Source organism: Paramormyrops kingsleyae, chromosome 16, assembly GCF_048594095.1.
Source record: "Paramormyrops kingsleyae isolate MSU_618 chromosome 16, PKINGS_0.4, whole genome shotgun sequence".
NCBI lineage: Eukaryota > Metazoa > Chordata > Actinopteri > Osteoglossiformes > Mormyridae > Paramormyrops > Paramormyrops kingsleyae.
In genome coordinates, this window is record NC_132812.1 from 25608039 (window position 1) to 25634417 (window position 26379).

The 26379-nt window shown below is 46.4% G+C and overlaps 1 protein-coding gene across 1 annotated transcript in view; it reads right to left on the reverse strand.

The window, feature by feature from the left end:
• Window positions 1–26379, reverse strand: part of LOC111852228 (receptor tyrosine-protein kinase erbB-4-like) — a 229173-nt gene that overhangs the window by 26831 nt on the left and 175963 nt on the right. Inside the window, exons 13-20 of the mRNA XM_072700352.1 lie at window positions 23231–23363; window positions 20003–20096; window positions 17134–17288; window positions 15908–15952; window positions 11266–11398; window positions 8162–8284; window positions 7449–7547; window positions 5128–5313 (exon numbers count right to left, since the gene is read on the reverse strand). Coding sequence (XP_072556453.1) covers window positions 5128–5313; window positions 7449–7547; window positions 8162–8284; window positions 11266–11398; window positions 15908–15952; window positions 17134–17288; window positions 20003–20096; window positions 23231–23363 — 968 coding nt within the window. The remainder of the gene's footprint in view (window positions 1–5127; window positions 5314–7448; window positions 7548–8161; window positions 8285–11265; window positions 11399–15907; window positions 15953–17133; window positions 17289–20002; window positions 20097–23230; window positions 23364–26379) is intronic.

Genomic DNA, 26379 nt, shown 5'->3' on the forward strand with positions numbered 1-26379 from the left:
GGCCTGAGGGTGATTGTGTTTGCTAAGCCAGAGTTGCCCTACATGAGCGTGCATGAGGCTTTCCAAAATGACATAAGCTTTATCGGCTGTTGTCTTTTGAGACTATATACAAATGAAATCCAGTGGAAAATCTGAATATAACTAATGAAGCTGCACTGTACTGTTGCCCAATTCCCATACTAATCAGTTACCACACCTTTTTATTTGGATTGGAATATGATCAACACCCTCAGCCACGTGGAACACATGAAGTCGCCTTCTCATGGGCGTTCTTCTAGATTATTCTTACTGCAAACCCTATTTGATAGGCGAGCTTTTGATGTTCGTAGTGGGGTAAGCAATTGTCCATCACTTCCGCCGTTCTCTGAGTCGCTCTGAGTGCCTGGCCGGATCACGGTGGTCCTCAGGGGTAAGACATCAACGTGGTTTAAGGAAAAGGTGATAAGCAAGTGAGGTGATGGACCACCAGGATTCCCAAGGCTGTCAGCAGGCAATTAATTGATGTATCTGCTCGCTAAATCGAGTCCCACACTCAATTATTTTGTGGATGATGGATGTAAAGGAGCCATGTCTGGTTCCTTGGATTGCAATTGGCATTGTCTAGGATCCATTGTGCTTGTCTTGTCAATCCCTTTGAGGCACAGAGAAAATACACGGCCAATGTGCATTTGCTTCTTATAAATACATCTACATTTGCGCAGGTATTATTGGTGAGAGGACAGTAATAGTCATAGTTACTGATTTTGTATACATATATTCTGTGCTGGACCATGATTTAAGGATGAATTATCTCCTCCAAAGCTGCTTGACAGTAGGTCCTCTGCACTCAGTAACCGCAAGATGAATATAAACAGATGCCAGATCCTTTGCACTAAGGCCTTTCCTGGGCAACGCAGCTGACAAAGTAAGGCGTTTCTGGGAAGCTGCCGCTGTTGCGGGTAGCGCTAGGCCTGTCCTGAGTGACTCCCCAGAACCTCGGTGCTTGATTAATGACAGCCATTACAAATGTGTCCCTTCTGCTCAGAGACGCTGCCTATCACCTTCACCTTGCCAACCTGCATGCAGCAAATGGAGCGAGAGGCAGCCAACCAGCTCAATGTAATATCATTCAGAGGCAGCGGGGGTACATGGATACCGTTCAGAGGCAATCTTTGATTATGACATCACTTAGAGGCAGTCATGTGATGGTGAGGCTATTCAGAGGCAAAAAACAAACCCTGAATGACATCATTCATAAACATTCTGGTAATACAAACATATTTCAGAATCTGGTGACATCATTCAGAGACTACAGAGAAGAAATAACATTATTTCAAAGGATGTCTAGCAACAGTGACATCATTCAGAGGCAGACTGGTAACTTCATACAGAGGCAGAATCCTAATAAGAGAAAGCTTTGTGTTCTTTAGTATAATGACCTGAGCATGTTTACTAGCTTAGGATATACTGTCCATGCTACCGGCTGCAATCCAAAGCTGAAAACAGTCCCAAAGCAGGCCCTTCAACAGACTAAAAACCAAAATAATGTTAAGGTTTTTCTCTAAACCACTAGACCACTACATCTATGCTTTTTATACTGGACTGCTTCTTAGCTGGCCTTATGTTGACCTTGGTATTCTTAAGGACATAAACAAACTACATCAATTTTAAGAACTTATCCTTTGTTTTACAACAGACAAAAACTGGATTTGGGGCCATAAATGAGGATGAGTCTATGATGCAATCAGCTCCTGTGGTGACTTATGCTCGTGAATTCTGTGATAGGAATGGGAGTCTGCGGCTGCTTTGCTATTATATGTGCAAATAGTTGAATTCGGCAAAAAATAAATGCCAGTTGTGCCCTCGTCCAAGACCTGGCAACGAGTTCCTACCCCTTGCCTGGGGAATGTCTTGGAAAGTCCCTGAAACCAGGTCTACCACCTGGGGGGAGCGGGGAAAGCCTCAAGGCAGATGAATCTTGTCATAAATATTGCACTTTGAATCTATTTAATATGCAGTTTGCTTGAGTTTGCATGGGCTCCTGGCTATCAACGATAATGTTACATGCTATATGATACGTACAAATAAAGTGCAACCAGACATGCTATTCACGCTATGCAGGGTATTAAGTTTGTCCACTCGTAATTAATAGAGGGAAATTTCTCATTTTCCCCCATATTCTTTGCTGAAGTAAATTGTATTCACAAGTCATACTTACCTGCCATTATAGTAAATGACTGAGGTGTCGCTGCACTGCAGACTGAAATGAATGTTTACTGCATTGCCCAGAAAATAAATGCTTTATTTATCATATCCGTTCCATTATCCATTTCATAATTTATAAGTGTGAAAAGGGCTGTACCGCCACAGAATCACTGATGTGGTTCTTGTGCAGGATTGAGGGCTTAACTGTTGAAGGATTGAGATCAAACACAAAGGCGGCGCTTCAGAGGGGTGTTCGGTCCGCTCCCTCTGGGCCTGCGTCTGACCGCTCGCTGTCGTCACTGCCGGCAGCAGGCGTTAGCGTCAAGTTTGCATGTTGTGCTAAACTTGTCAAAATTTCAAGACACAAAACTTTAGACGTTCCTCAGATTTAAAGCAAGGAAGTAAAACCTTGAAGCATCAAAGGGCACTGCTACTTTCTGCAGCGTTATCCTCAAGCAATAATAAACAACTAGCCTAATCTGCTATCTGTAGAGTATAACTGCACAGAAGGCAATCAAAAGTTCAGATAAAAAAAGGAATGCAGAGAAACACCAGAAATACACTCATAACTTTGGGAAAAGAAAACAAAACATGGTAACACAGGGATGGTCTGATGCAGCCGATGAGGCCAATGCGATTTCAGTACCATCTAACACCAATAGCATCTACTGTCAGTACTGTCGGCCATCAGTACCACATGGCCCTGCGTGTGCATCCTGGGCATGTGTGCATTTACATGGTGTGTGCACCTGAGATGGTGCTCCTGGTTGGAGACCAACCTAAAGCACCTTGCGCTCTTTGATATGCAACGCCCTCACAGCCTTTCACGGCAGGGTGTCCCGCTGTCAAAGCTCCCAGCGTGGAGCCGCAGGCTCCTTCTGAAGGAGGCCGGAGTACGGGAGGAGGTTCCCATCGCGGTCCACACCCAGAGGCCAGACAAGGGCCCGCCTCAGCGTGAGGCCCTCTTATTCAACAGAGCCAAAGAACACATACTATTGTACGACCAGAAATCATGGCAAACAGCAACTGACAGCAAGGTGCAGGTGCTTATTCCTAATACATTAATATATGATGAACAGACCCACTGAATACATTATTTGGATTTCTGTCCTTGCTTGAAATCATATTTGATGAATTTACACAGTGATCTGCATACAAGATCTACACCTAGTTAAATAAATACCAGACAGACACATTATCTATTCAAAACAAGACAACTTGACATGGTGAATGGCTAGCTAATGAATATAGGGTTTATGCTAGCACGTAAAATAATAAGGCAGCTGGCAATTTTGCCTTTGGTAGAGATGCTGCTGTCTAATATATTAGGGATGTCTGTGAGCACCACACCTGTAAATCAATCATCTGGGGAATAAAATATCTTTTTCAGTTGAAATTTATGGAGATGCAAAATATCAGAAAATGACCATTTAGCCAAATACAGGTTGCACACTATGAATGGAGGAAACATCATGTTCAGAATCCATAAGCTACTGCTCACGTACAGTATACAGGGGGTGGAGAAAATAACAGAAATACCACATGAAAACAAGCTCTATTTCTGCAGTAAATAAATCGCAATTACAAACACAACTACCAAGCTAAGTCCTATCAGGCTGAATGCCAATTAGCAGTAATTGTGTCAGCTTTAAAGGTGGCCTGACAATCAGGTATCAAAGTAACACGAGGAAGCTAATAGGGTTCCAAAGAGGCTAAACGATTTCAAGGGGGACGTTCTCAGAAGTCAGGAGCGCATGCAGCACCCATGGACAGACCATACCGGAAAAGTGTGGTCATAAGTCAAAGATAACCGACAGGGAGAGATGGACACTTTATGGGACAGGTGTTAAAAACTGGCCTCAAAAAACGACCATTAATCTGAATCAGCACCTCTGTGACCCAGTCTCGGTAAAACTTGCGTGTTTTGAGCTTCTCAAAGCAGGAATTTATGGCAGCGCTGCCATTGGAACCAGCCAAGGCCAATGTATAATGATGCATAGCCCGGGGTGAGGAGCACAAACCCCTGAGCAATGGAACAAAGAAGAACTGAGTCATTGTTCACTGTCTTCTTGCATCTCGATGGGTTTAGACTGGGAGAAAGTCAAAGAACAGCTTCAAACCTCAGTGTCTGCTGGTGTGGCTGCCATCTCCTAGGAGTCATTAGATCTGATTATTGCTCTGTATAGTTGTATAATGGACCATATGGCCCAAACACTGCTCATGATACTCCAAGGTGATAATGCCCCTATGCACACTGTAAAATCACGGGTGAGTTAATGAACACCAGTGTGAAGGCAGATGCCTCTCCTGTTCCGTCTGATCACCACATCTAAACACCACTGTACCTTTACGTAAAGTTCTGCAGAACAGAAGATGGCGGACTGGATTTCCAGGTGCTTTGTCCCTGATAGACCCGGCGGCTTTTTCAAAGTCCCTCTAAACACAGGACAGGACTGGTTTGGCAGCATTCCAAAGAGGACTGAAGCGGTTCTGAAGGCCAAGAGTGGCTCTGGCCCTTATTAGGCCCTGGATATTAATATATTGTTAGGTGTTCACATCCCCTATATGTGTCCACATCCCCTAAAACAAGTTTCCCAACCTGGTTCTTGGGGACTCCCAGACAGTCTACATTTTTACCCGTAGACTGTTTGGGGGTTCCCGAGGACTGGGTTGGGAAACATTGCTTGATATAACCTTTGATACTTGTAGCAATACTCCTACATGGTTGGACCCATATCTGCATTACATTATTTTCATAGACAGTGTTAACGCAGCATTATGGAAAACACCTGTTGAAATGTCTCATGTTCCTGGCAGAGTCACGAAGTCACATGACCTTGTTGACTAAGCTATGACCACCAACTGAATAACAGATGATCCACCTCATCTCAACCCCCCCCCCCGTGGAAGAAGTCATGTGACTCCCACCCATGGTCACCATACCTTGGCTATCTGGACACACCAGTTGAGCAGCAGCTGGGATCCAATGTGGTCCTTGTGCTCGCGCACGTAGTCTAGTAGGCAGCCGTGTGGCAGCAGCTGCGTGACCAGCTGGACGGCGGGGCTCAGACACACACCCAAGAGTCGTGCCAGGTGGGGGTGATCCACGCTGGCCATGATCAAGGCCTCCTGTAGGACAGGGAGAGGGAAGACACATTGGGGCCTGCATACATTTTAATTTCCTCAGCATTCCTATGAAACATCTACACACTGTTGAGGGACAGCATTGGGTTCCATGACTCACAGTCTCCCAGCCCTTGTAATTGATCCTGTGAAGATTGTCACTCGGTCGCAGCTATTAAACCCTTTACTCAAACAATTCAATAAACAGCGGTCAGATTTATTGGAATTCTGCTCCCTGCAAAATCAATACCATTTTTTGTTTTCTTGAAAAACAAGTGGCAAAAAATTTAAAATAAAGCCAGGCTTTATAAATCTACCCTTACCATTATGTATTAATTACGATCGCAGTCTTCGTTTCATTTAAATTGTATAGTAAAAACTTAGTGGAAAAAAACGGTGGAAAAACCTGTGTAAATAAAATCTCTGGCATTTCAGATGTCAAATTAGATGCTCATTACAATGTGTTCCTAAAACCCAGAAGAACTCAGTGGAATCCATCAAATAAGATCTACCAGACAACACTGCCACCAGTGTGCTCACACACTAATCCAAACACAAACAAACATAAACAAAAGCATTAACACACTCCGCTGGATATATACACTGACACAGAAACAAAAATAAACAGTAAAAGTCCTCATTCCGTGAGTGCGGGTCGTCACGTCTTGATCTGGGGGATGGGGCTCCAGGAATCATGGTTTGGACAGGGGTTCAAGAAAATGTAAGTCAAAGCCAGACAGGACATTTTTCCCTCTATCAAAGACAAGCTGGGAGCTGGCGTGATGGAACAAAGGCCTTCAGTCCTAGATTAATGATGGAGCTGGGCTGTGTGTTTGTGTTGGGCTGCGAATTTCCTCACAGTCCAGATCAAGCAAGAAAAGCCGTGTCCTACTGGGACTGACCAGAGGGCTTTGCTGATAGTCGAGGTGCATCTGAAGCCGTCCAAGAAGCACTGCAGTCCCACCCATGAAGGTGGTGTGACTTTGCAAGTATGTGGAAAGAAAGGAATAAGATATGGTCCTGAGAAAATATTTTGGAGTCGGCGAGAGAATAATTCAAAGCATTGACCTGTGTCACCGCTGACCTCTGTCACAGCTGACCAGTGTCACAGCCAGTGCTTAATGTTTTCATTCGGTGGCTCTGCTGATACGATTCACTGATACGAGTTTAATGCATTGTGCTTGATGTATTGTTTAAGCAGAGGGTACAGACAAGGGTGTAACTTTGGGTTGAACATTGGGGGAGTTGAGGTCTTCACCTATTTTGTGATTATTTGGGGGGGGGGGGGTGTTGTATTGGCTAGTTTTGATTATTGAGGGGACAAACCCCCCCCTGTAATTTATGCCCATGGGTACAGAACCTTCTCAGGACTTGACCCTAAAGCTTCCTGTTAGAAGGCAGCATGCTTCCCTGATATGCCGGCTATTATTTCATGGTAGGACCATTCTTGCGTGGTGAGTGCGTTCACGTGTGCTAAGCTGCAGCCTCGCACATATAGCTAAATGTGTGTGTTTGTGATCATCATAGTCCACGTGTGAGACTGATCGTGTAGAAGTGACTCCCCGCCTGTTTGAGTGCAGATGTGCCTGGGTGTGTGTGGCAATACTCTCAATACCACAACAAAACTAATCAGAAAGCGGCTGTGGGACATATCCTAAGACAAATGACTTTCATAACATGCAATACGGGGAATGAACGAACAACACAACATTTTTATGAATATTGCCTATTACTCTAATACTGTAAGGAACATGGATTAAAGTTTGATGCTGGGGAGAAATTTTATATTATAAAAAAAATATCCCCTGGATTTTGGTTCTCAAATATATGTTAAATGGGCAGAGGAAATCCCTTTATTTACAGAGCTAAAGGCCAGCATTGTAAGTCATACAACCTTGGCCTAAATTAGCTCCTGTCCAATGTAAAATGCATTCTCCTTCAACTGGCATCTGCTGCCTCCATGAATGGAAAAAAGCCGGATCTTCCGGACTAGAAAGGATAAGAGCTTTCTAGGCTCTCAGCGATCAGCGACTCACACAGGCACATGCACACCTGCGTCAGAGACGTTTACGCTCACCCGCACTCCTGTTACGCAGACAGAGTTGACAAACACAGAACAAAAGCAGGGGGGTTTTACTCACGTCCATAAACTCCACATTGGCTTTTGGTCCCGTCGTCTCGTTCAGGATCTTTATAGCTACCGGGATCTTCACTGTCTCCCCTTCAGGCACCCATATGCCCTGGGTAAGTACACCAACAGTCTCTCAAAATAAGTTTTCTTACAGACTTAGAGACAATCTCTTTGAGCACAGAGATGCACACATGTATGCATTCACTCCTGCCTTTCACCTCTGAAATGAGTCACTCACTAGAAAAGTTTGACATGCATTTAAAAATGCCAGTGCACTCATGCACTCTTCACAACCATTAGCATTAGTGTAGCTAATAGTTTTTTTGTCAAAAGAGCTTACTCCCATATTCTGTCATATCAGCGGCAAACAATTACATCACCCACACAGCAAGATATATTTTGCAGCTTCTACAGTGCTAGGTGCAGTGTGCTTTTTGGCAGTTATACATTTACCAGTTGTATGTTTTTACTCGGGTTAGAAGCTGAATGCTTCGTAAAAACAAGACTTAGAGGTAAAGTCGGCATCAGGGCGTAACAGCTGGGATAATGAAAGTCACGCCGTCAAAACGGGGTGGCAGTGGAATACTGAGTGGGATGTTTTGATACTGGAGTTTTTAGAGGGCACACGCACGCACTGCACGCAGTGTCACCGGCCAGGATAGGTGTGCTAGCCAGATACCTGGAGTGGCACTGGACATTCGGGGACGACAATAAGCAGGTTACCTTGTAGACGGTGCCGAAAGCTCCGGAACCCAGGATCTTCACCCTCTTCAGTTCCGTCTCCTTCAGGATTCGCAGCAGGGCCTGGTTGGGGGCTGTGCCACTGGGAGTTAGGGGCTCCACTAGCTGGGGGGGCAACAACCCAAAACGGAATCCACGTAGGAGTGGATGTAAGCAACAGTGTGCATCGCTCTGCCTATCCACTTGGCTAATAAACTGCCCTGCCACTGCTGTCGGCTCTTTGCCAGACAAAGTGAGATGGTTTATACAAACAATCCAAGAAAACATAGAGACAGCCAGAGATGGGCTGCGTATAATTATCTCTGATCCCTCATTACGAGTATCTGCGAGTCTATATTGTTCCAAAAACACTGCTGGAATATAATATATATCGATATAGGCCCGCTTCAAGAATGATCTGTATTTAGGTTGTAAGTCCCGGCCCCCTAGCAGCAAACGCTAAAGGCTCTTACACCAGAGGAGAAAGCAGAGCAGAGAAGCTGAGAGAGAGAGAGACAGAGAGAAAGAGCGAGAAAGAAGATAATATCAGCTCATGAAAGGGAGCACATGCCCTCGATGTTTCATTATGGCTCAAGTGCCAGAGAATGCAGCCAGTATATCAGTGCCTCCCGTCTACAGCACTAGACCATTATGCCCCCCGCCATATGATTAAAAAACAAAATGCGTTCTTCATCTAAATGGAATTCTAAATCAGGGCTGAGGAGGGTGCAGATCACAGAGCCTGTCAGGGGAAGCTGGTGTCCTGTTCAGGCTAAATGGCACTCTGCTTCCAGTCTGAAGCTGTGCTGAAATGAATGGAGAGCATAGAGCTGTTTACTACTATCTCAGTAAACTCAACCTGCTTTGGGAACTGGCTGGTAAGAATCCTGCCCACTCATGGCGTATGCAAGACTAGTTTTCATGAATCTTTTGTTTCCTTGATTCCAGACATAGTAACAGCATCAGCCTGACACAAGAGGAAAAGTCAAAGTAGCCGGAAACTGAGTCATTTTGCTTGTGGTATATGAGAAGAATATCTGTCATCTTCTACAGTATGTGAGTAATCCAAAGGAATCAAACAAAGGAATGAAACTATCCAAAGAATTAAACTGAAGATCATGGAGACAAGAACAAGGGGTGTCCAAGCTGCCCAAGGGTGAGGAGATGGAATTCAGCCACATGGTATTTTTTACCTCTGGCTAGACAATCAGCAAGTTCTTACAAAGTCTTAACCAAATAAAAAGAAAAAGAAGAAAGAGGATCAGAGGGAGCTAAGGAGCTAAGACTCAACAGAAGACAGAGGAAAGGAGAAAAGGATGACATTCATCAGCCAAGATCTGTTTCTTGCAAAGCAAATGAAATGTTCCTTCTCTGAAGAGGCGAAATCTGGTATATCACAGAGGAGAGGTGTGGGTCTTTAGTGTGAAGACCCTTCATGACGCTGCTCCACTTCCCTGACAGCTGGGCGAGATCCATCCCCACGCATGACTGCTGGAGCCCATTGTGATTTTACCCCCCTGTTTCTGTCACCGTCTTGTGGGTGACTAGTGCTTATTTAGCCCAGGGTAGGTTTACTTTCATCATGGGATGGGTCGCCTTGCACAGGAGCAACATATGACTTTTGTTACACTCTTTCTCTTTAAACCTGCACTACTAAACACACACAAGTGAGTTCTGTGGTGTTCCTGCCGGATCCAGAGCAAAACAAAAAAATGCATTCAAATGAAATGATGCACATGACTGGCCAGTGATCTCTGGCATGGCCTCTCCTATGAACTCAAACTGTGCAACTGTTGAGCACATTATAAGGGCTTCGCATAGGGCACTCACACTGGATTCGCATAAGGCACTCACACTGGATTTGCATAGGGCACTCACTGGATTCGCATAAGGCACTCACTGGATTTGCATAGGGCACTCACACTGGATTCGCATAGGGCACTCACACTGGATTTTACCAAGTACATCTCATGGACATACAGTAGTTTTCACCTCGTATAGGGCAGGGCTGCCCCACCCTGCTCCTGGAGCTTTACCCCCCCTGCAGAGCTTAGCTGCATCCCTTATTTAACAGATAATCAGGCCCTAAAGTAGCGTCTGAGTGTTAGAGTCAACTGTGTTGAAGCTAACTCTTCAGGGGGGTAGATTTCATAGAAGAATTTCTATGTGGTGGAGGCCCTTTATGCAGACAAGATGAGCATCACTGACAGGCCCCAGAAATGTCCATTCCAACAGCAGAACAGAGTCCCAGCAAACAGGTACTTCCTGGCGTGAATGTGGATGGACGTGAAGTCAGCTTTGAGCTGTGACGCGTACCTTATTAAAGACGTGTGCCTTTCACACGCTCTTTTGGAAGAGCATCTCAAGTGAGAAGAATTCACGAGCCGTGCAGCCGGTGAGACTTTTCGCTGAGAACGTAACAGCCTTCCACATTCCACACATACTTATTATTATGTACATATTTTCATTGGAATGTTTACTTTCTTGGCAAATGTGTTTATGAAAAGGATCCACAAAGCGTGCTCTCTTGCTTTTGCCCATATACTGTATAACAGCTCAAAGTTGACACTGAAGCTATTCAGCCAGAGTGCCTTGCCTGGGATTCCGGCAAAAGATTCCCTGCTGGGATTTGAACTGAATGGATTTCACTTAGAAATGCAGCTATATAACTGCGTCTCGCATATTTGCTGGTTTTTGAAACGATACGTCCATTCATGCTTTTTGAATGAGCTGTTTATATACTAATGAAATGCACTGTTCATTTGCGATTACGCTTAACACCTAAGAGGGAGAGAGAGAGCGTGAGAGAGAGAGAAGACATCACAGTAAAAGCCCTTTACTGATGGCCAACATTCATACTTGATGACTTTACTGCAAACAGGCTCCAGCGCACAGCAAAGAGCCCGGTGATGTTCACAGTGTGTCCCTGCCAGAGGGGGGAGTTTAAGGTCAAGAAAGTAAATATCCAGACCAAGATTTTCTTTCAACCAAGCAGTTGAGCATAGAGAGTCACAGTCACAGAGTACTCAACTGGATGGTTGAAACAAAATCTTGGTCCGGATTGTTACTCTCTGGACCTGAAATGTCCAACTCTGGTCCCTGCTCACCTCGGTCTCCAGGAAACGGCGGAGGGCACGCTTCTTCTTGATGCTCCTACGGCGAACATAGACAGCCACACTCAATGCCACGATGACGATGACGAAGAGCCCGCCGATGATGCCTGCTGCGATGAGGGGAGTCCTGCGGAGGGCCAGAGGGTGAGAGAGGCCGCCAAAATGACTCGGAGGAGCGTCACTCCAAGTTCATTGCAGAACATGGCTCCCCCAGTTGTCCTGCTCATTATAAACTGAGAATCACCCCCGAGGATAGAGATGCACTTCATACAATTCTACTAAACCACCACCCACCTTCCCAGCCGGTAGCCTGTTCAGCAGGCACTAGCTACAGAACAAGCCAAGCTCACAGAACGCTGTGTTTTACCATAAGATCTGACGGCTGCAGTGCTGTGGAAGCTTTGTGGAGGTTAATGCAGCATCACTGCAATCAGAGAGATTTCCAAAACAATATGGTCATCCGTTACATCTCCTTTCTCTACCACCTCCCTATCGAGAAACACTGAAAAGCGCTTTTCATTATTAAAGAAAGAATTTGGGCATTTCATCTAAGGTGACTAACCTGAATTGTCAAAAAAATTGAGAAGCTGGATTCTAGTCAAACAAATGTACAAACAGAAAAATGAATAATATCCACACAGATCCTTCAGACTCTTACAATCTAACCAACAATTTTATTACAAAGCAGCGCTGCAGTGAAAAAAATATTATCCTAATATATTTTGCTAATCATTATGTGACAGCAGTAAATTTAAAAAAAAATCCTGACAAAAAAATCTGACACATACATTAAAAAAACACCACGGAAACGACAGACTTTTTCTTCCTTTGATGCAACTGACAGACCAGATATTCTACCTGAAAAGAAATTTCGATGTTGTACAGCCCAGCAATGCCAGACTTAACAAACACAATGTGTCGTTCTGTCTGCTTTTTCTAGGCATAGCAGTAATAAATAGATTAATTAATTCATATATCTCACTACCTTTGGCTGGATATCTACTGTAGGTGGTTCCCCACTGATATATTTAACACTGGATCTTCATCTCCTGTGCTTATTTAGGTTTCACTGGCAACCTCTGCCATATATTTGTAACATCTGTGCGGGTGAAAAACCTTACAGATGTCCGTAGTCAGCTAGCAGTAGGGGGATAGTTCTTCAGGAATAACCGGACAGCCCCTCTACAAGAGGTTAGGAGGCCTGAGCCTCCAAGCTTCACCTACAGTCTGATTAAGGGCATTTCAATGACGACGTCTACGGGACGCTTCCAGCTTGATCCTAACACTGGAAATTGGAAGGAAATTATCCTGATGAGCGAGACAGCCTGATTCCTAATTCTGTTTGTAATATTACCTTCTTGTTTTCTTAGAGAACAAAACAAATCTTATTGCAGGACGGCTGGATTCTTCCGTAATATTCCTACAAAAAAGGGCCCGCAGAAGAGAACTGATCTGAGAACTTCATGGAGAGGAACGGGCAACCTTTCCAGGTCCTGTTCTTTACTCCGAGGGGGGCACAGGGCGTCAGAGAGCATGCATGGCTTGGAATTGGGGGTGGGATTTGGTTGGGTGGAAAAAACATAGGAGGAAAACAGTCGCTAGAAAGACCCCATAAGGAGTGGAGAATTGATGGCTATTCGCACATCCCCTGGCTTCCTGTAGGTTAGTGTAAGCAGGACGTCCAAGGGTATATTTTATAAAAGCTTTTAACAGGTAAACATTAGTGTGTGTACACAAATTAACATATAAAGGAAAATATTTTCTTTCTTATGGCAAATAGATGTAACACTTAGAGCACATGATATATGTTTGAGGGAAATGCTGGCCACTCCCACGTGACTTTGCAACAGACCAGTGTTTTATCTGGGGATTCCCTTGGTAAGAGCCGATGGCAGGAGGAACCGAAGGAGCAAAGATGTCTGCAAACCACACAGGTACCTGTGGAAACCCCACCTCTACATCACTAAACTTGAACTATATTTCAAATGAAATATTTAGGCCAGTAAATAAACACCCTCCTTTAGTACAGAAGGTACTTTTTTTATTATAAATTAAAAAAAAAATCCTGACAAAAAAATCTGACACATACTTTAAAAAAACATTTACAATTAAAACCAGAGTTTAAAAAGTGCTGTTCTGCTTTTCTGCATGATGTTGCTTAGAGCAAATAAGACCAGGGAACAGAGACAGGACACTGCTACAGACACTCATGTTTCCATCTGCCCTGCCACTGAACTATCACGGCCAATCATATCTGCTCATTTCCCTGGTACTTAGCTGTCCAATCGTAGCCTTAGGTCGCTCCAATCAACCAAATTTAGGCAAAGTACCCTGCCATTGCACACCCTTGCATTTTTTATCTCTGGTTACGTATTTGTCTGGCTTTCAGTCGACTCTAATGTGCTTGTTTTTGTTTTGAGCAGCACTGAGCAGTCCCCCGCCCCATTAAATTAAATCGCAAATTCATTCACTGGAGCTGTCTTGCCTAATGCTCCTTGAACACACGCCCCCTGCAGTCACTCTCGAACCGGCACTGCTGCCTTATCGCATATGCACTGAGCCCAGAACTGTTTAGTGCCTTTCTAAGGGCTTCCTGGGAGGATGAAGCAAAACCCACTCAATTCATCAAGTCGCAAGCGACGTAATGGACAGACTTTACTTTCCCAGCGTGCCATTAATCATGGGAAACCCTGTGTCTGGCTTCATATGGACTTGCCTTGCAGCCTGTGTTAACGCTGATGCTCACCGCCATGTCCGCAGATAAACGGTACTCAGTGCCCCGCCCACCTCCCCACAACCCAGCTGTAATCCTGTTTGCTCTGCTAATGAGAATCTCCCTGGTCCACACAGACACTGACTACCAAAAGCTCGTGGGAGTTTAACTTACACAAAAATGTTCTGAGGGCAGAACGAAAAAATGATTGATTAGAAGAGAGGTAACTAGAGAAACCAGGACCAACCAATCAGATGTCTTGGTCCCACCTCCTCTTGTTGGTTGAAACCACCTCCTCTGCAATCTGATTGGTTATCTCTCTGAACCAATCATTTTTCTTTCTGCCCGCAGAGCATTTTTGTGCAAGTAAAAGGCCCACAAGCTCACCAGAAGCATGCAGATGCTTGCCTGGGACAAGTGTTTCTCCACTCAGGACTAAGGATCTCACGAGCATCTGAAGCACTTGTAATGAGAGTAAAGGCATCTGCTCGGGCACCCGTCGGAGATGAAGGTTCACAAGTGTGACAACAGCCATTGTTTATGTGGAGTGAGATGATGAGGATCGTGACTGAGAGAGTGACAGTAATAAAAGAATAATTGATGCTGGGGGCAAGGGCATAGGATAGAGTTTGAAATTGGAGGGGACACAACTTAATTTAAATGCAAAGATGTATATACTGGGGTGGGGTATGGAGGAGACAAAAGTAAGACAGCAGGGATACTGGGCATGACAGGGTGAGCATATTTGCTCTCACAGTGACCTTCTGGATTCCCTTCTGAGGCCTGTATCGCTGATGGACTGATAGGTCCACTGACCGGACTTCAACCAGAAACCATGTGGTAGATCTTGAAAACGTTGGCCTTAAGGTCAGAGGTCACATCCCCAAAACATAATGTATGCTGACTAATATACATGGGTGTTACTTTATGGGCCATATGACAGGGAGGCTGCAAGTGCATTTCTTTGGTAATTGTTTCATAATTCAAATTATGTAAGAAAGGGGGTCTGCATATCCAGGGATAAGGTAAAATCAGCTGACGAGTCCAGTCAGATGAGCGCCTGTGTTATCTCTCACCCACACCACAATACCTGCTCATGATGACCTTTCCTCGACCCCACATGCCTGCGTTTTCTCCCTGAACCCCCACATCTGAACTGGATGCAGTAGATAAACGGTTATGGGAATTGGATGGATGGAGCCAAGATGGCTGTAATTTTTTATCCATCTCTATGATTTATTCAAAATGGAATCTGAATAAAGTTCCTTCCACCCATCTGTGAGTCATGTGATTCTGTTTGTCATCCTGCCCGGAGCCATATTATGCATTAAGGGGTACTGACAGATGAAAATGAAAACAAAATATCTTTTATTCCTCCTTTATTCCTAAACGGAGTAGCTGACGGAGTAAGAAACATGTTTTCTTCTGAAAAGCAGCCCTAAAGGAAATCCTTTTTTGGACTGAAACGTTTTCAGCGGCATAAAAATAAGTTATCGTGTCAGTGGAGCAGAGTGTGCTGTTTGTTTACAGTATGACAGCTATTTGTAGGAGCAGAGATGTGATGCTGAGAGTCTCGGCACAGGGCTCCTGGGATTGGAGAGGACGTCCGCAAAGGCTTAAACGGGCTGGGGAGTCTGAGAGGGAACGTGAGCACATCTCACAGCCTGCCTGTCAGCTGGCATGATGAGCGGGGTTCGAAGCCCCGCAGGAGGAGAGCACTGGCATCTCCACGGGACGCTGACATGTCTTTCCTCACCGTGCACGGACCCCACATCCACGTCACCTCCGCGACTGTCGGAGCTTGTTAAACTTTCTTTTAAAAATGTCTGGAAGGCACCCCACTATTGGCACACAAAAAAAATGTTCATGAAAAAATGCGCCCTAGAGAGCAAATGAAAGGGAAATTATGATTTGTAAGAATACCTGTCAATCATGCCCACGCAGTCTTGAATCCGGGGACCAATGCATCTGCAAAGAGGACAAAAATTTTTCTTAGGTAGTTGTCTACTGTTTTTATTAGTTTTCAAAAAGTAATGAGCATTTTATGCAGCTTAATAATAAAATAATACATATATTCAATAGTAGTTATTTATATAAAAATGAATGGATGAGTTTTACCCTACTGTATGACTGCAAACCAAAATAACAAACATCTAGTGGGTATGACAGCAAAAGAGAGGGGCTTTCCTGCTGGCCGTTAGCCAACCCTTTGATTTGTGTATGAGGTCGAGAAGCCTCAGGAATGACAGGCGCACCGTCCGGCACCGACCCCCCCACAGCGAGTAACCTGGCGGTTTCATCAGAAGCCGGCCCTGTTATACAGGAAGTGAGTCTGCGCCTCTCACCGCAGTTTCGTCACCCTGGCGCCAAGGCAGACTGGCAGCCGCGGCCCGGTGGTAACCAGCGGCAACGCTACGGCTGCGATAACACGGCCACGGTGATATGTCAGGAAGTCCTGCAGTCCTCCCGCCGGGGTTAGCAGGGGGCAGAGATACGAGAGAATCGACGTAACCCAGCACTTCCCAGCTTCCGGAAGCCGGTGCCTGTTTACTATCCATCACCCTGTTCCTCGGCTAGCCGGAGGTTTGCCTGTGAGACTTCGTACCTTAGGCATCCCTGCTGTGTCTCACTGTGTCTGTCCATGAGCAGCAATTCCAAACCCCGATTTTTTGCCGAGGGGTTAGTTAATTTCCAAAAATAAACCATAGATTTTCATTTTTTTATGACCCCCCCTTATCAGGCCCGTAGCCAGGAATTAATTTCATGGGGGTCCAGCAACACTATTGATAGGTCCCTCACAATAGTTTTTGCCAACTGGGTCCCCTTCGTAGATTTCACCGACTGGAGCGGGCTGAACCAAATTTCGAGGGGTGGTTCAAACTCTACTACCTGGCTACCTGGCTATGTTTGCATGTACTGTCCGCATTTATAAAAAAGGCGACGTCAAATCAATGAAAGCGCCTATCAATCCACCAGCCACCCCTGGCTCTTTTTCCAGTCCGTGAATGACACCAAAAGGTTGCACACCCATGCTAACTTTCACAAAAACAGACACTTGAGTATTTACATTTGCGCTCTGGATTATATTAAAATCAAAGGTACCATGGAAGGGAAGCAGCCGGTACTGGTACCCAGAGCCTCTGCCTTACCCCTGGCTGCAGTTGGCGTGGCAGGGATGGCACTCGTTGTTGGCCTCGGCGTACTTGAAGATGAAGCTATTGGCCCCCTGAAGGCCGTCGGGACACTTCTCCACACAGTTGGGCCCGTCCTTGAAGTGCAGACACTTTGTGCAGTGGTCAGGACCCTGTTGGGAGGGAGCAGGAGGCGGAGGGAGACTCATAAAACAGTGGCATCCCCTTCTTCAGCACAGCGGTCACCGTGAGAGACGTCCCGCAGAGATTTAGTGGCCTAATGTAGGAACGGGAGTACGGAGAGTGCAGACGGGGTGACCGTCCGGGACACCGGCCATGAGCACCAGCCAATGGGAGGCTCAAACCGTCAGAGAAGCGGCACACAAAGACAGCAAGGCCCTGGACTCCGGTGGTCTGATGTCCATGTGTGTATGCGGAGTCTGTGGGAATCCGTATGTTTGTTTATCTGCCCGCTTCACCATTTGGCCATCAGTCAAAGTGTGTTTTACGCATGCCATTCCGCCTCCGCTGAATGGGCACTGTATCTAATGACTTTGAACAATAAAGAACCTGCGCTGAAATAGGGCCTGGCAGCTGGTTTGATATAGAGGCCGGCACATCTAGCACTGTTAGTTACCTTCTCTGCGACTGATGAAAGATGGTCTTTTATGCGGCTGTCAGAATGGACAACGTTTCCACATTAATAAAACTACTCTGTCAGACAAGAGGACCTTCACGGTGCCACAGGACCCCGCCGGTGTGCCCTTGCCGCTGAGGAAAGGGTCAGTAACAATGTCTATGGCCAGCTATTTGGGAAATGTCATTAAGGATATTTATACAGGCGTCACATCTCACAAAGATAGGTTTGACACACCTCAGTAAAGAGGCATGTTATGTTCTTAGAATACTTTGGATTTTGCTCTGTTAAAATAATTCAATTTAATAACCTAGACTGAGAGAGCCACAAACGTTTTCAGGCCACTGAGGATTGTGGAGGAAATTTGTGTAGGTATCAGGAATCAGGAAAAGTTGACAGGAAGAGTCGCACAGAGACGGGACGTATTTGATAGAGGGGTGACAGTGACCCGTTCGGGATCCGTTTCCAATATGCAGCAAGGCAATCAACCGACAGGCTAACTTTACAGAATCATTTCATCAGTGACAGTATTGAAATTCCTAAATTGTGGAATACTGATATAATTCCTCCTCTGAGCACCTTTGTGTCGGCTCTCGCACGGAGCAGCCTCATTTGCTGAAACGCACGAGATGAACCGAATGCCTGGCATGGGGACGTCCTCCGCGGCGTCCTGCCCATGGACCCGCGACCGCAGACTCAGTCTGCCTCTGCCTTTCCGGAGCTTACAGGCTAAGTGCTGCCGGAGATTCTGTGGAGATCCGGCCCAGAAGCTGTCAATGGTTGGGCCAAGAGAATCAGCCACGGCTCTGGCTAATCTTCTCCAATAAAAATGTGCTCACACCTGTCCCCACCCGCCACCCCAACCCGAGCCGCGTGCGCCAAGTAACCAGCGAAACCCAAGCCTAGCGAGTAGCACACTCGCTTTGGCCGGAATCCTCGACTAAGTGCCATCAAGCGCCCCCCCCAAACCCCCGCCCCAGGCAGGTTCCTGTACCTCTGCTTCTGATGCACGTTCACAGGGACATTCCACATGCGAAAAGCCCACCCCCCCCTCCCCACACCTCCACCCTGTCTATACTGAAGGTGATCCATCACAACACCCTAACCCAGATGGGGAACCCTCCCCATGAAAGACACAGGCGACGACCACAGGCAGATCTATCTGTGAGCCGCAGCCTGGCAGGTGGAATTCTGACTTCATTTGTGGATACTGCCACGGTGGCGGGAGGGGAGAATCCGCCAGCCAGAGAGCCAACTCTGTCAACAATTCGAGGCTTATCTACATGCTAACCTCAGGGAGAGCAAAGAGTGAACACAACTCAATCAGGCACACATGGCAAGCTGAACGACCCAGTGGTTGACTTCTGAAAAACATCCATCCATCCATCCTGTTGAAGGAGCCCTGGAGCCAATGCAGTAGTACAGGGCACAAGCTAGGACTACACCGTGACTTAGATGCCATTTTATCACATGACACATAGAAGCTCATGTTGACACTCACACACACAATCATACCCTACAGGAAACTTATCCACTGCCAATTAACCAAAGCAAGAGAAGACTCATGTGACACAGAAAGAACATGCAAACTACACAGAGAGTGGAGGTGGGATCGGAACCCACAGCCATAGAGGTGTGAGGTAACAATGTGACCCACTGAGCCATTGATTCCTGTGGTGGGCATGCAAATGTGCAATTTTTCCCCGGTTTTCTAGCAGAATTCCAACTTTCAGTTCTAATCCTGGAGAGCCAGTAATGAAATGGGAGGGTCTGTTTACACATTAACTGAGACAGTGAAGTACGTCAAGTCATTGAGCATTATTGCGTCGTCTGCTGTCCAAAGCTGCTTTCTCTTAGCACTTAACGATTTGTGCTTTATTTATAAACTGCAATATATGAGTGGAGCATCTGAATGTAATGATGGAAGACACCAGACTTCGAAATCCACCGTGGGTACGGTTATCGTGTGTTGTGAGACAATCACTGCCTTCACCTACTTCCCCTCGTTTGCTTTACTGGTTCCAGTTGGGTTAAACCAGGAAGTGGATTTAGTGGGCTTTGGAGGACTCAGTTCCACCATGGATACTCGAGTCACGACGAGCTGAAAGATAAACAAACCTCTACGGCATGTGAAGGTGTGTGGAGACAAGTGTACACAGGAGTTTTCTTCTGGGGAATCTTTCATGAGGAATCTTTTTGTGAGACAGAGATGTCAATAAATTCTCGTCGATAACTGGCGTGCGGCCTCACCGGTCCGTGGCAGGTCTGTAGGCCGTCGTCCACTTTCTCACACTGCGCGTCGCATTCCAGGCAGACTGAGCCATTGGCGAATTCACGCACATCCCTGCGGAGATAACAAGAGACAAGGTGACATGTGGATTCGGAACCTATCGACTGGTCAGGGTTCCAAGCCCGGAGTGAGCGGGTTTGGCTGGCTGGGTCTGCAGCGGCCCATCTGAGGGGCAGCAGGGGGACTGGAAAATACAGAGATGGCCACACAGCAAAGAAATAACATTGGCGCTTTAAACCACTGCAACTTAGAAGGTTGTGAACATCAGTGACTTGCCTTGCAGGCTATTTTAGCCTGGGAACTGTGCCCATGTCTGGAAATCTATGGGTTGAAATCCTTTGACCATTAGAATATTTATACCACAGTTGGGCCTCGTGGTGAGCCCCTTAACCCTAACTTCTCCAGAGGGCCAGGAGCCTGTAAGGGGCGGGGCTACAGGGGCACTGACCCCAGCTTACAGCCCCTCTTAAGCCCAGCACCTTAAAAACATCCTAGAATTGCCCCTGCACTGGACCCTAATCCCAAAACGTATTTTCACCTGTATATACATGTGTGTACATGTTTCTCATGGAGAGCACGAAGGAATATGTCAAAACACTACTCTAATTGCAAACCGTTATGGCTGAAGGTGCCTGCCATGCTATTGGCTGAATGTCAGGTGACAGCTCTCCATCTTTATTGGCCATAATGACCAACAGGTGTCATTGTTACAGTCTGTACGTTCGTGATGCATCAAAACAGCTACAGTATATTCCCGCCTGGCAAAAATGACACGGGTGTAGCTATCTGAACTAATGGCTCTATAAATAATTCATAGGTTCGCGCTTGTCGAGGGGGTTTCTCCATATAGGGCAAGAGATGATTTACATGCTCAGTCGGCCGGCCCAGGCCGGGTGCGCATCAGGGCCCCGCGTAGCCTCCGCTTACCAGATTATTCTCTCTATTGTGTTAGCCTCAGCTCGTTGTTCCATTAGTGACAAACACAGCTGATGCCTAACACGCGGCCGGAGCCCTGCTATGCGCTAGCCAGGCGTGGTGGGACCGGGGGGAGCGATTCGATTAAGTTAAGCCCCAAGCCGGGTCAATACTCCAAATAGGCGAATGACAGAGGCCTTAAATAATTAATAGCGCCATAATTAATTGACAAACATACGGCCTGGTTAACTGGGATTTGAGAGAGAGTGTTGTGTTGTTTTTCCAGGGGACTTAAATGACTGGGGGAAAGCGGGAGGCCTGAGGGGAAGTCGATACAAACTCTATCGCAGGAACAGGTATCGGGCTGAGTGTGTCAAAGGAGGTTGGAGTCATGGAGGAGCGCAAACGGGACACGGATTGATAGTTAATGCAACACCGGGGCTCCCCGTGGTTCCTTTTCTCACGTCATTACATCATGCGAAGCGTCATGATCGAAAGCCGACTCATAACGCTTGGAAAATTAGCAGACTGTGTAGATCTTAACAAAAGAAGAGGGGAGATGGAAAAGACTGAGGACACAGATTGTCCAGAAAAGGGAGGCATTCCATCATGAAGGTCAGGCGTTCAGATCAGCGCTTTGCATGGTAAGGATTGTTCAGTATCGTCCCCTGGGTTTGAAACCATACACTGGGCCAGTCCCCAGAATGCTCCCAATTTGCAAAGATGGTGGCATCTGGCGGAAGTAATTGGGGCTCAGTCTCGACTCAGAGGAGAGGCCTTGGGGGTCGTATGGGTTTTCTGGAGGACACTGACAATCGTAACAAGATTAGCGAATTATTCATGACTTTAATTACTTTGTACACCTTAGATTGTGGGTTTGTGTCTGTGTTTTGCTGGAATTTACCAGGAACGATCGCTTGAAATTTCCTTGTCTCATTTATGGTAATTCCAATTCGGGATTCGAAGGAGTCCCGTCCCGAACTCCTATGGGTTAATGGGCCTGTCCGTCAAAGGCAGCATCAGCCAATGCATGTTGTGGATTTAATGGATCCAGCAGGTCTTACATTTCTGCTGTTCCTCCAAGCCTTTCAAACTAAATTAAAATTTCCCTTAGGAGCCCACGAAGGGGGTGATCTTCCCTGGCACGAGAGGTGATTAAGGATGATTTTTGTTTTTCGAGAAATAGGGCAGAAAATTATTTCAGAGGTCCGTCAGTCGGTGGAGGTCGGTTTGGTGCCAGGTGACTGGGCCATTTTGGCCCTCGCGGCCTCGTCAGCGGGGGGGGGTGGAGTGGCGGGGGTTTAATTAAGCATTTCCACTTCTCCGCCTGGCGTATCCCTGCCCCCGCTGAGCCGGCAGGGCGGGTTTTGTCCTGACGATTAGCAGTTACCCTCATGACCTCTCTCAGGGGCATGGCAGGCCGAGACACCGGTCCGTTCTGGAGGGGCAGGACACGGGTTCAGAGGGTTCAAACCAGACTCCAAATGAGCCTTTTAAACATGCAGATAGGTAGGGGGGGGAGGGGGTGGAGGGAGTGTACATTTCATGGACTTCAGTGTGATTTCAGGCATCTTTAATGCGGGTTTGAGATTCAGGGTTCAAATCGGGCTTTTTGCTGTTCACATGGGTCACTAATTGCATGTGTGATCACGATTTGACAGGTTTGTGCGAGGTGTGTGTGTGTGTTTGCGTGTGTGTTAATGTAAAATTCACATAATACATAACAGAGCAGGGCTTCACCTTTATATAGAAAAAAGGTTTCCAGACCCCATATAAGAAAATTTTATGTAAATTTTACATTCTTACAGTCTGATGCAGGATGATTTCTAAAAAGGATCTTTTAAACTGATTACATCCCAGCCTGCTACTGGACAGGTCTGAAAATGAAATCCTAGGGATAGATGTGCTCTGAAATGGAAAACCTACAATCCAGCATTATAAATGTCTGCGCCGAAATGCATAAAGACAGCGGCGCGTCGACTTCGATGCAGCTGGGGAGGGCTGCTTAGGAAAGCACAGCGTCCTCTGAGGCGGCGGAGCAGGAGATGAACGTTCCCGTGATGGTGATGGACTGTGTCAGCTACACTGAAGGCCCTCGTCCTTCAACAGAGGCACGTGTCGCCGTGAAGCTGCTCCGAGGCCCACCTTAGGCCAGGAATCCCTACTACCAAACTCGAGGCGTCCGGAAAAAACGGACAAAGGCAGCCGACCGAAGTGAGAGCGCACGTGTGCGGCAGAGGGCTTGCGGGGGAGGGGAGGCTGGCGGGACTCACCCGTCATAGAGGTTGCAGGACTCCACGCAGGAGCGCCCCCTGCTGAAGAAGCGGCAGGACAGGCACTGGTCTGGCCCGGGGCCCCAGCAGCCTGCATCTGAGCACAGCGGGTCACACACCTTGCGTTCCAGGACTGTGGGGACATAGAGGGGCGTCTGGTTACACAGGTCATCCCAATGCATCCATCACCGGCTGGAGAATAACTGGACAGAAGGGTCACTTTGCTCTTCAATCAAAATTAACGGCATCCCCAGGGCTCCCTTAAAGTGAATCTGAAAGACTGTGCCGAGGCATTCATATGTCACCCGGCATCGAGCCCGATCATAAAATCTCACTTTCAGGGTCATTCCATCGCAGATAAATGCAACTGTTTCATTATCACACGCACCGAAAGGGCTGCCATTTATCAAAAGGCTAACGGAGCTAACCCAAAATACCTACTTCTTCTGGGCTGAGCTTCTACTTCACTTTATAAATCCGAAATAAAAAAGATACCGTAAAGTAGCAGTGAACGTGGCAGCTCATTAAAACCAGGGTTGATTGCGAACGAAAAGGTGCAGACTATCGTGTTTGATTCTCGCCAATACGCAGCTAAGCTACTGTTCCTCATCCAACCATACAACCAATACAGCAGCTCCGATTCTTACCAAGGAAGTTCCAGGCAATTTTTCAAACATGAACATTTCAAGAGCTTGTATGCAGCGGGAAGCAAAATTGCCTTATTTTGTTCCTGTCTTTTTTTGTACGGAAGCTCTCATCATTTTTGTAGACTGTTTCAGGGATTTGATCCAAGATCCATCACCTGACCTTAATATATATTTTGTATTATGTGTACATATACGCAAAATGCTGTACAGTTACCCTGTAATAACTATACATTTAGAAGGCTACTTCATCCCTTGTAATGGGACAGACCATAATTTTACCTTTATCTTTAGCTTTATTCAGCTTTTGCTGCTTTTTCCTGCTGTGGCCTCGCCCTACCCCCGCTCGGCAATTCGCAGTGCCGCCTTCCAAAGGCAGGACTAGGCTAGCGGTGCCTAATTTTTAGTACCATCCAAACATTATACCACAGTATATGGTATTTCCGGTATTTCATGATAAAATTAGCAGAGCCTGGGGCGGGGAGGGCGGGGATTTTCTGGAGAACTTACTACAGAATATGGTATTACTGTAGTACCATTACTGCCAATGTCTACCCCTCTCACCCCTGTCTGTCTCCTGAACTCAATATTCCTAAGATGGAATGCCTGCCTTTCTGTGTAACGTATCCCGGACCTTGACAAACACCATTTACATGAGATTCATTTCTTTTTTGGGGGGGGGGGTCATAATGTTTTGGTGTGTGATATCCAACATCCAACTGTTTATTCTGGTCACAGGAAATATATTTATAAGTTATTTATAAGTGTGTGTGTGTGTGTGTGTGTGGGGGGGGGGTAATCTTATCCGCAAAGGGCCAGTGTGTATGCAGGACTTTGGGATAACCTTTAGGTCAGCTGTGAGGACTCTTCAGCCAATCAGTCCTCTAATTAGTAATCTAATTAGGTAGTTGCAGCATAGCCTGCATAGCCAACAGCACTTTCTGGATGAGATTGGCCACCCTGATAATAAGCATATATTGTTCCAAGTTTTTGCCTTTTGTGGAAAATCGTGATATTGTGATTTCAGAAGTGCCTTATATTAAATATAGTTTGATTTACTGGGCTTGTTCCAATTCTCTAAACACTCCAGTAGCACACTACTCATGGTGATGTAAAACCCCCATTTCCAAGGTATAATACATGCAGCTCTGCAATTTATGAGTTACTGCAGTAATTACCTTCGCTCAAGGGTACAACAGTTGTCCCACCTGGAACTCCCGCGGGACAACAATGCAGTGAGATCAAAAACATAGACGACTTCAAAGTCTGAAACGCAGCTGTAAACCCAACACGGGCTCGGCTGACGTCAGAGTCAGCGTGAGTGTGGGCTCGGGATGTTAAAGAGATGGTAATGATCTGCTCGATAAATAGAGAAAAAGGACAAAAAACAGAGTGGGCTTGAAAACATGTTGCTGGAGCCCATTAGGAACACCTGCGGGAGACTCTCTCCCGTAATTCTCGGCACTGGAGGAGACAGTCAGGCTGTGAACCTGACTGAAGACTCTGTGACCTGCTCCTACAGCCTGGCTTTCTCGCTCACTGCCTTAATTGATTCGGTTATCTGTCTGCATGAGTAGCAGGATTACTTGAGGGCAATCCTTCTCTCAATTTATAACACAAAAGGGTCCACAAGCTACAGCGGCATCCTCAGTATCCAGTTTAAGCCGCAAGAGAGATGAAACTTTTCCACCAAATCTCCAATGGTCATGGTCTCTGCTGGGGTGTGGTAATGATCCTCACACCGCGGTGAATCCCTCCCCCCTCTCCCAACAGCTGTTTCCAGACTGGCCCAGCTCGGCACAGCCAGACACAGCGACACACGCGAAAGGTTTGGACGCATTCCATGGCCCAGTCACCTGCATCGTGGAGTCAGCCGGTGCCAGTCGGAGAGCGAGGCGTGTCTGTGTCGTGCTCAGAAGGTGGGGGGGGGAGTGGAGGCATATACACCCTGAAGCAGACTGAGACTGCAGAACCAGCACAGACTGATGTACCGAAATATAAACTCTGCAAGAAAACCTTAAGCTCAGAGAGGGGTCTGGACCCATGTCTAAAAGGTTGTGGGTTCAAATCATGTCACCGGCAAAGTAATGGTATAACACAGCATACTGAGCCCAAAACTTGTTTTCACCCATAGATGACTGTCGGCCCTATTTAGGCCCCCTTGGTCTCAGCCCTCCTGAAATATGGAGTTTTCCTGTATTTCTTCAGATTGATAGTGGTAACCCTGCTAAGGGTCAAATTGTACAATTGCTCCTGCTCTCTCTCTCTCTCTCTCTTGCTCTCGCTCACACACACACACACACACAGGTTTGTAATTATATCTTTGTGGGGACTCTCCATTCACTTCTAGAGGGAAAACTCTAACCCCTACCCAGCCCTAACCTTAACAATAAGTAATCAAACAAAATACGAGAATTTTGGCATTTTTAGTTTTTTGACTGCATTCACAGATTTTTGTGGGGACCTGAAAAATGGTCCCCACAACCTCAAAATATCAGGTTTTTA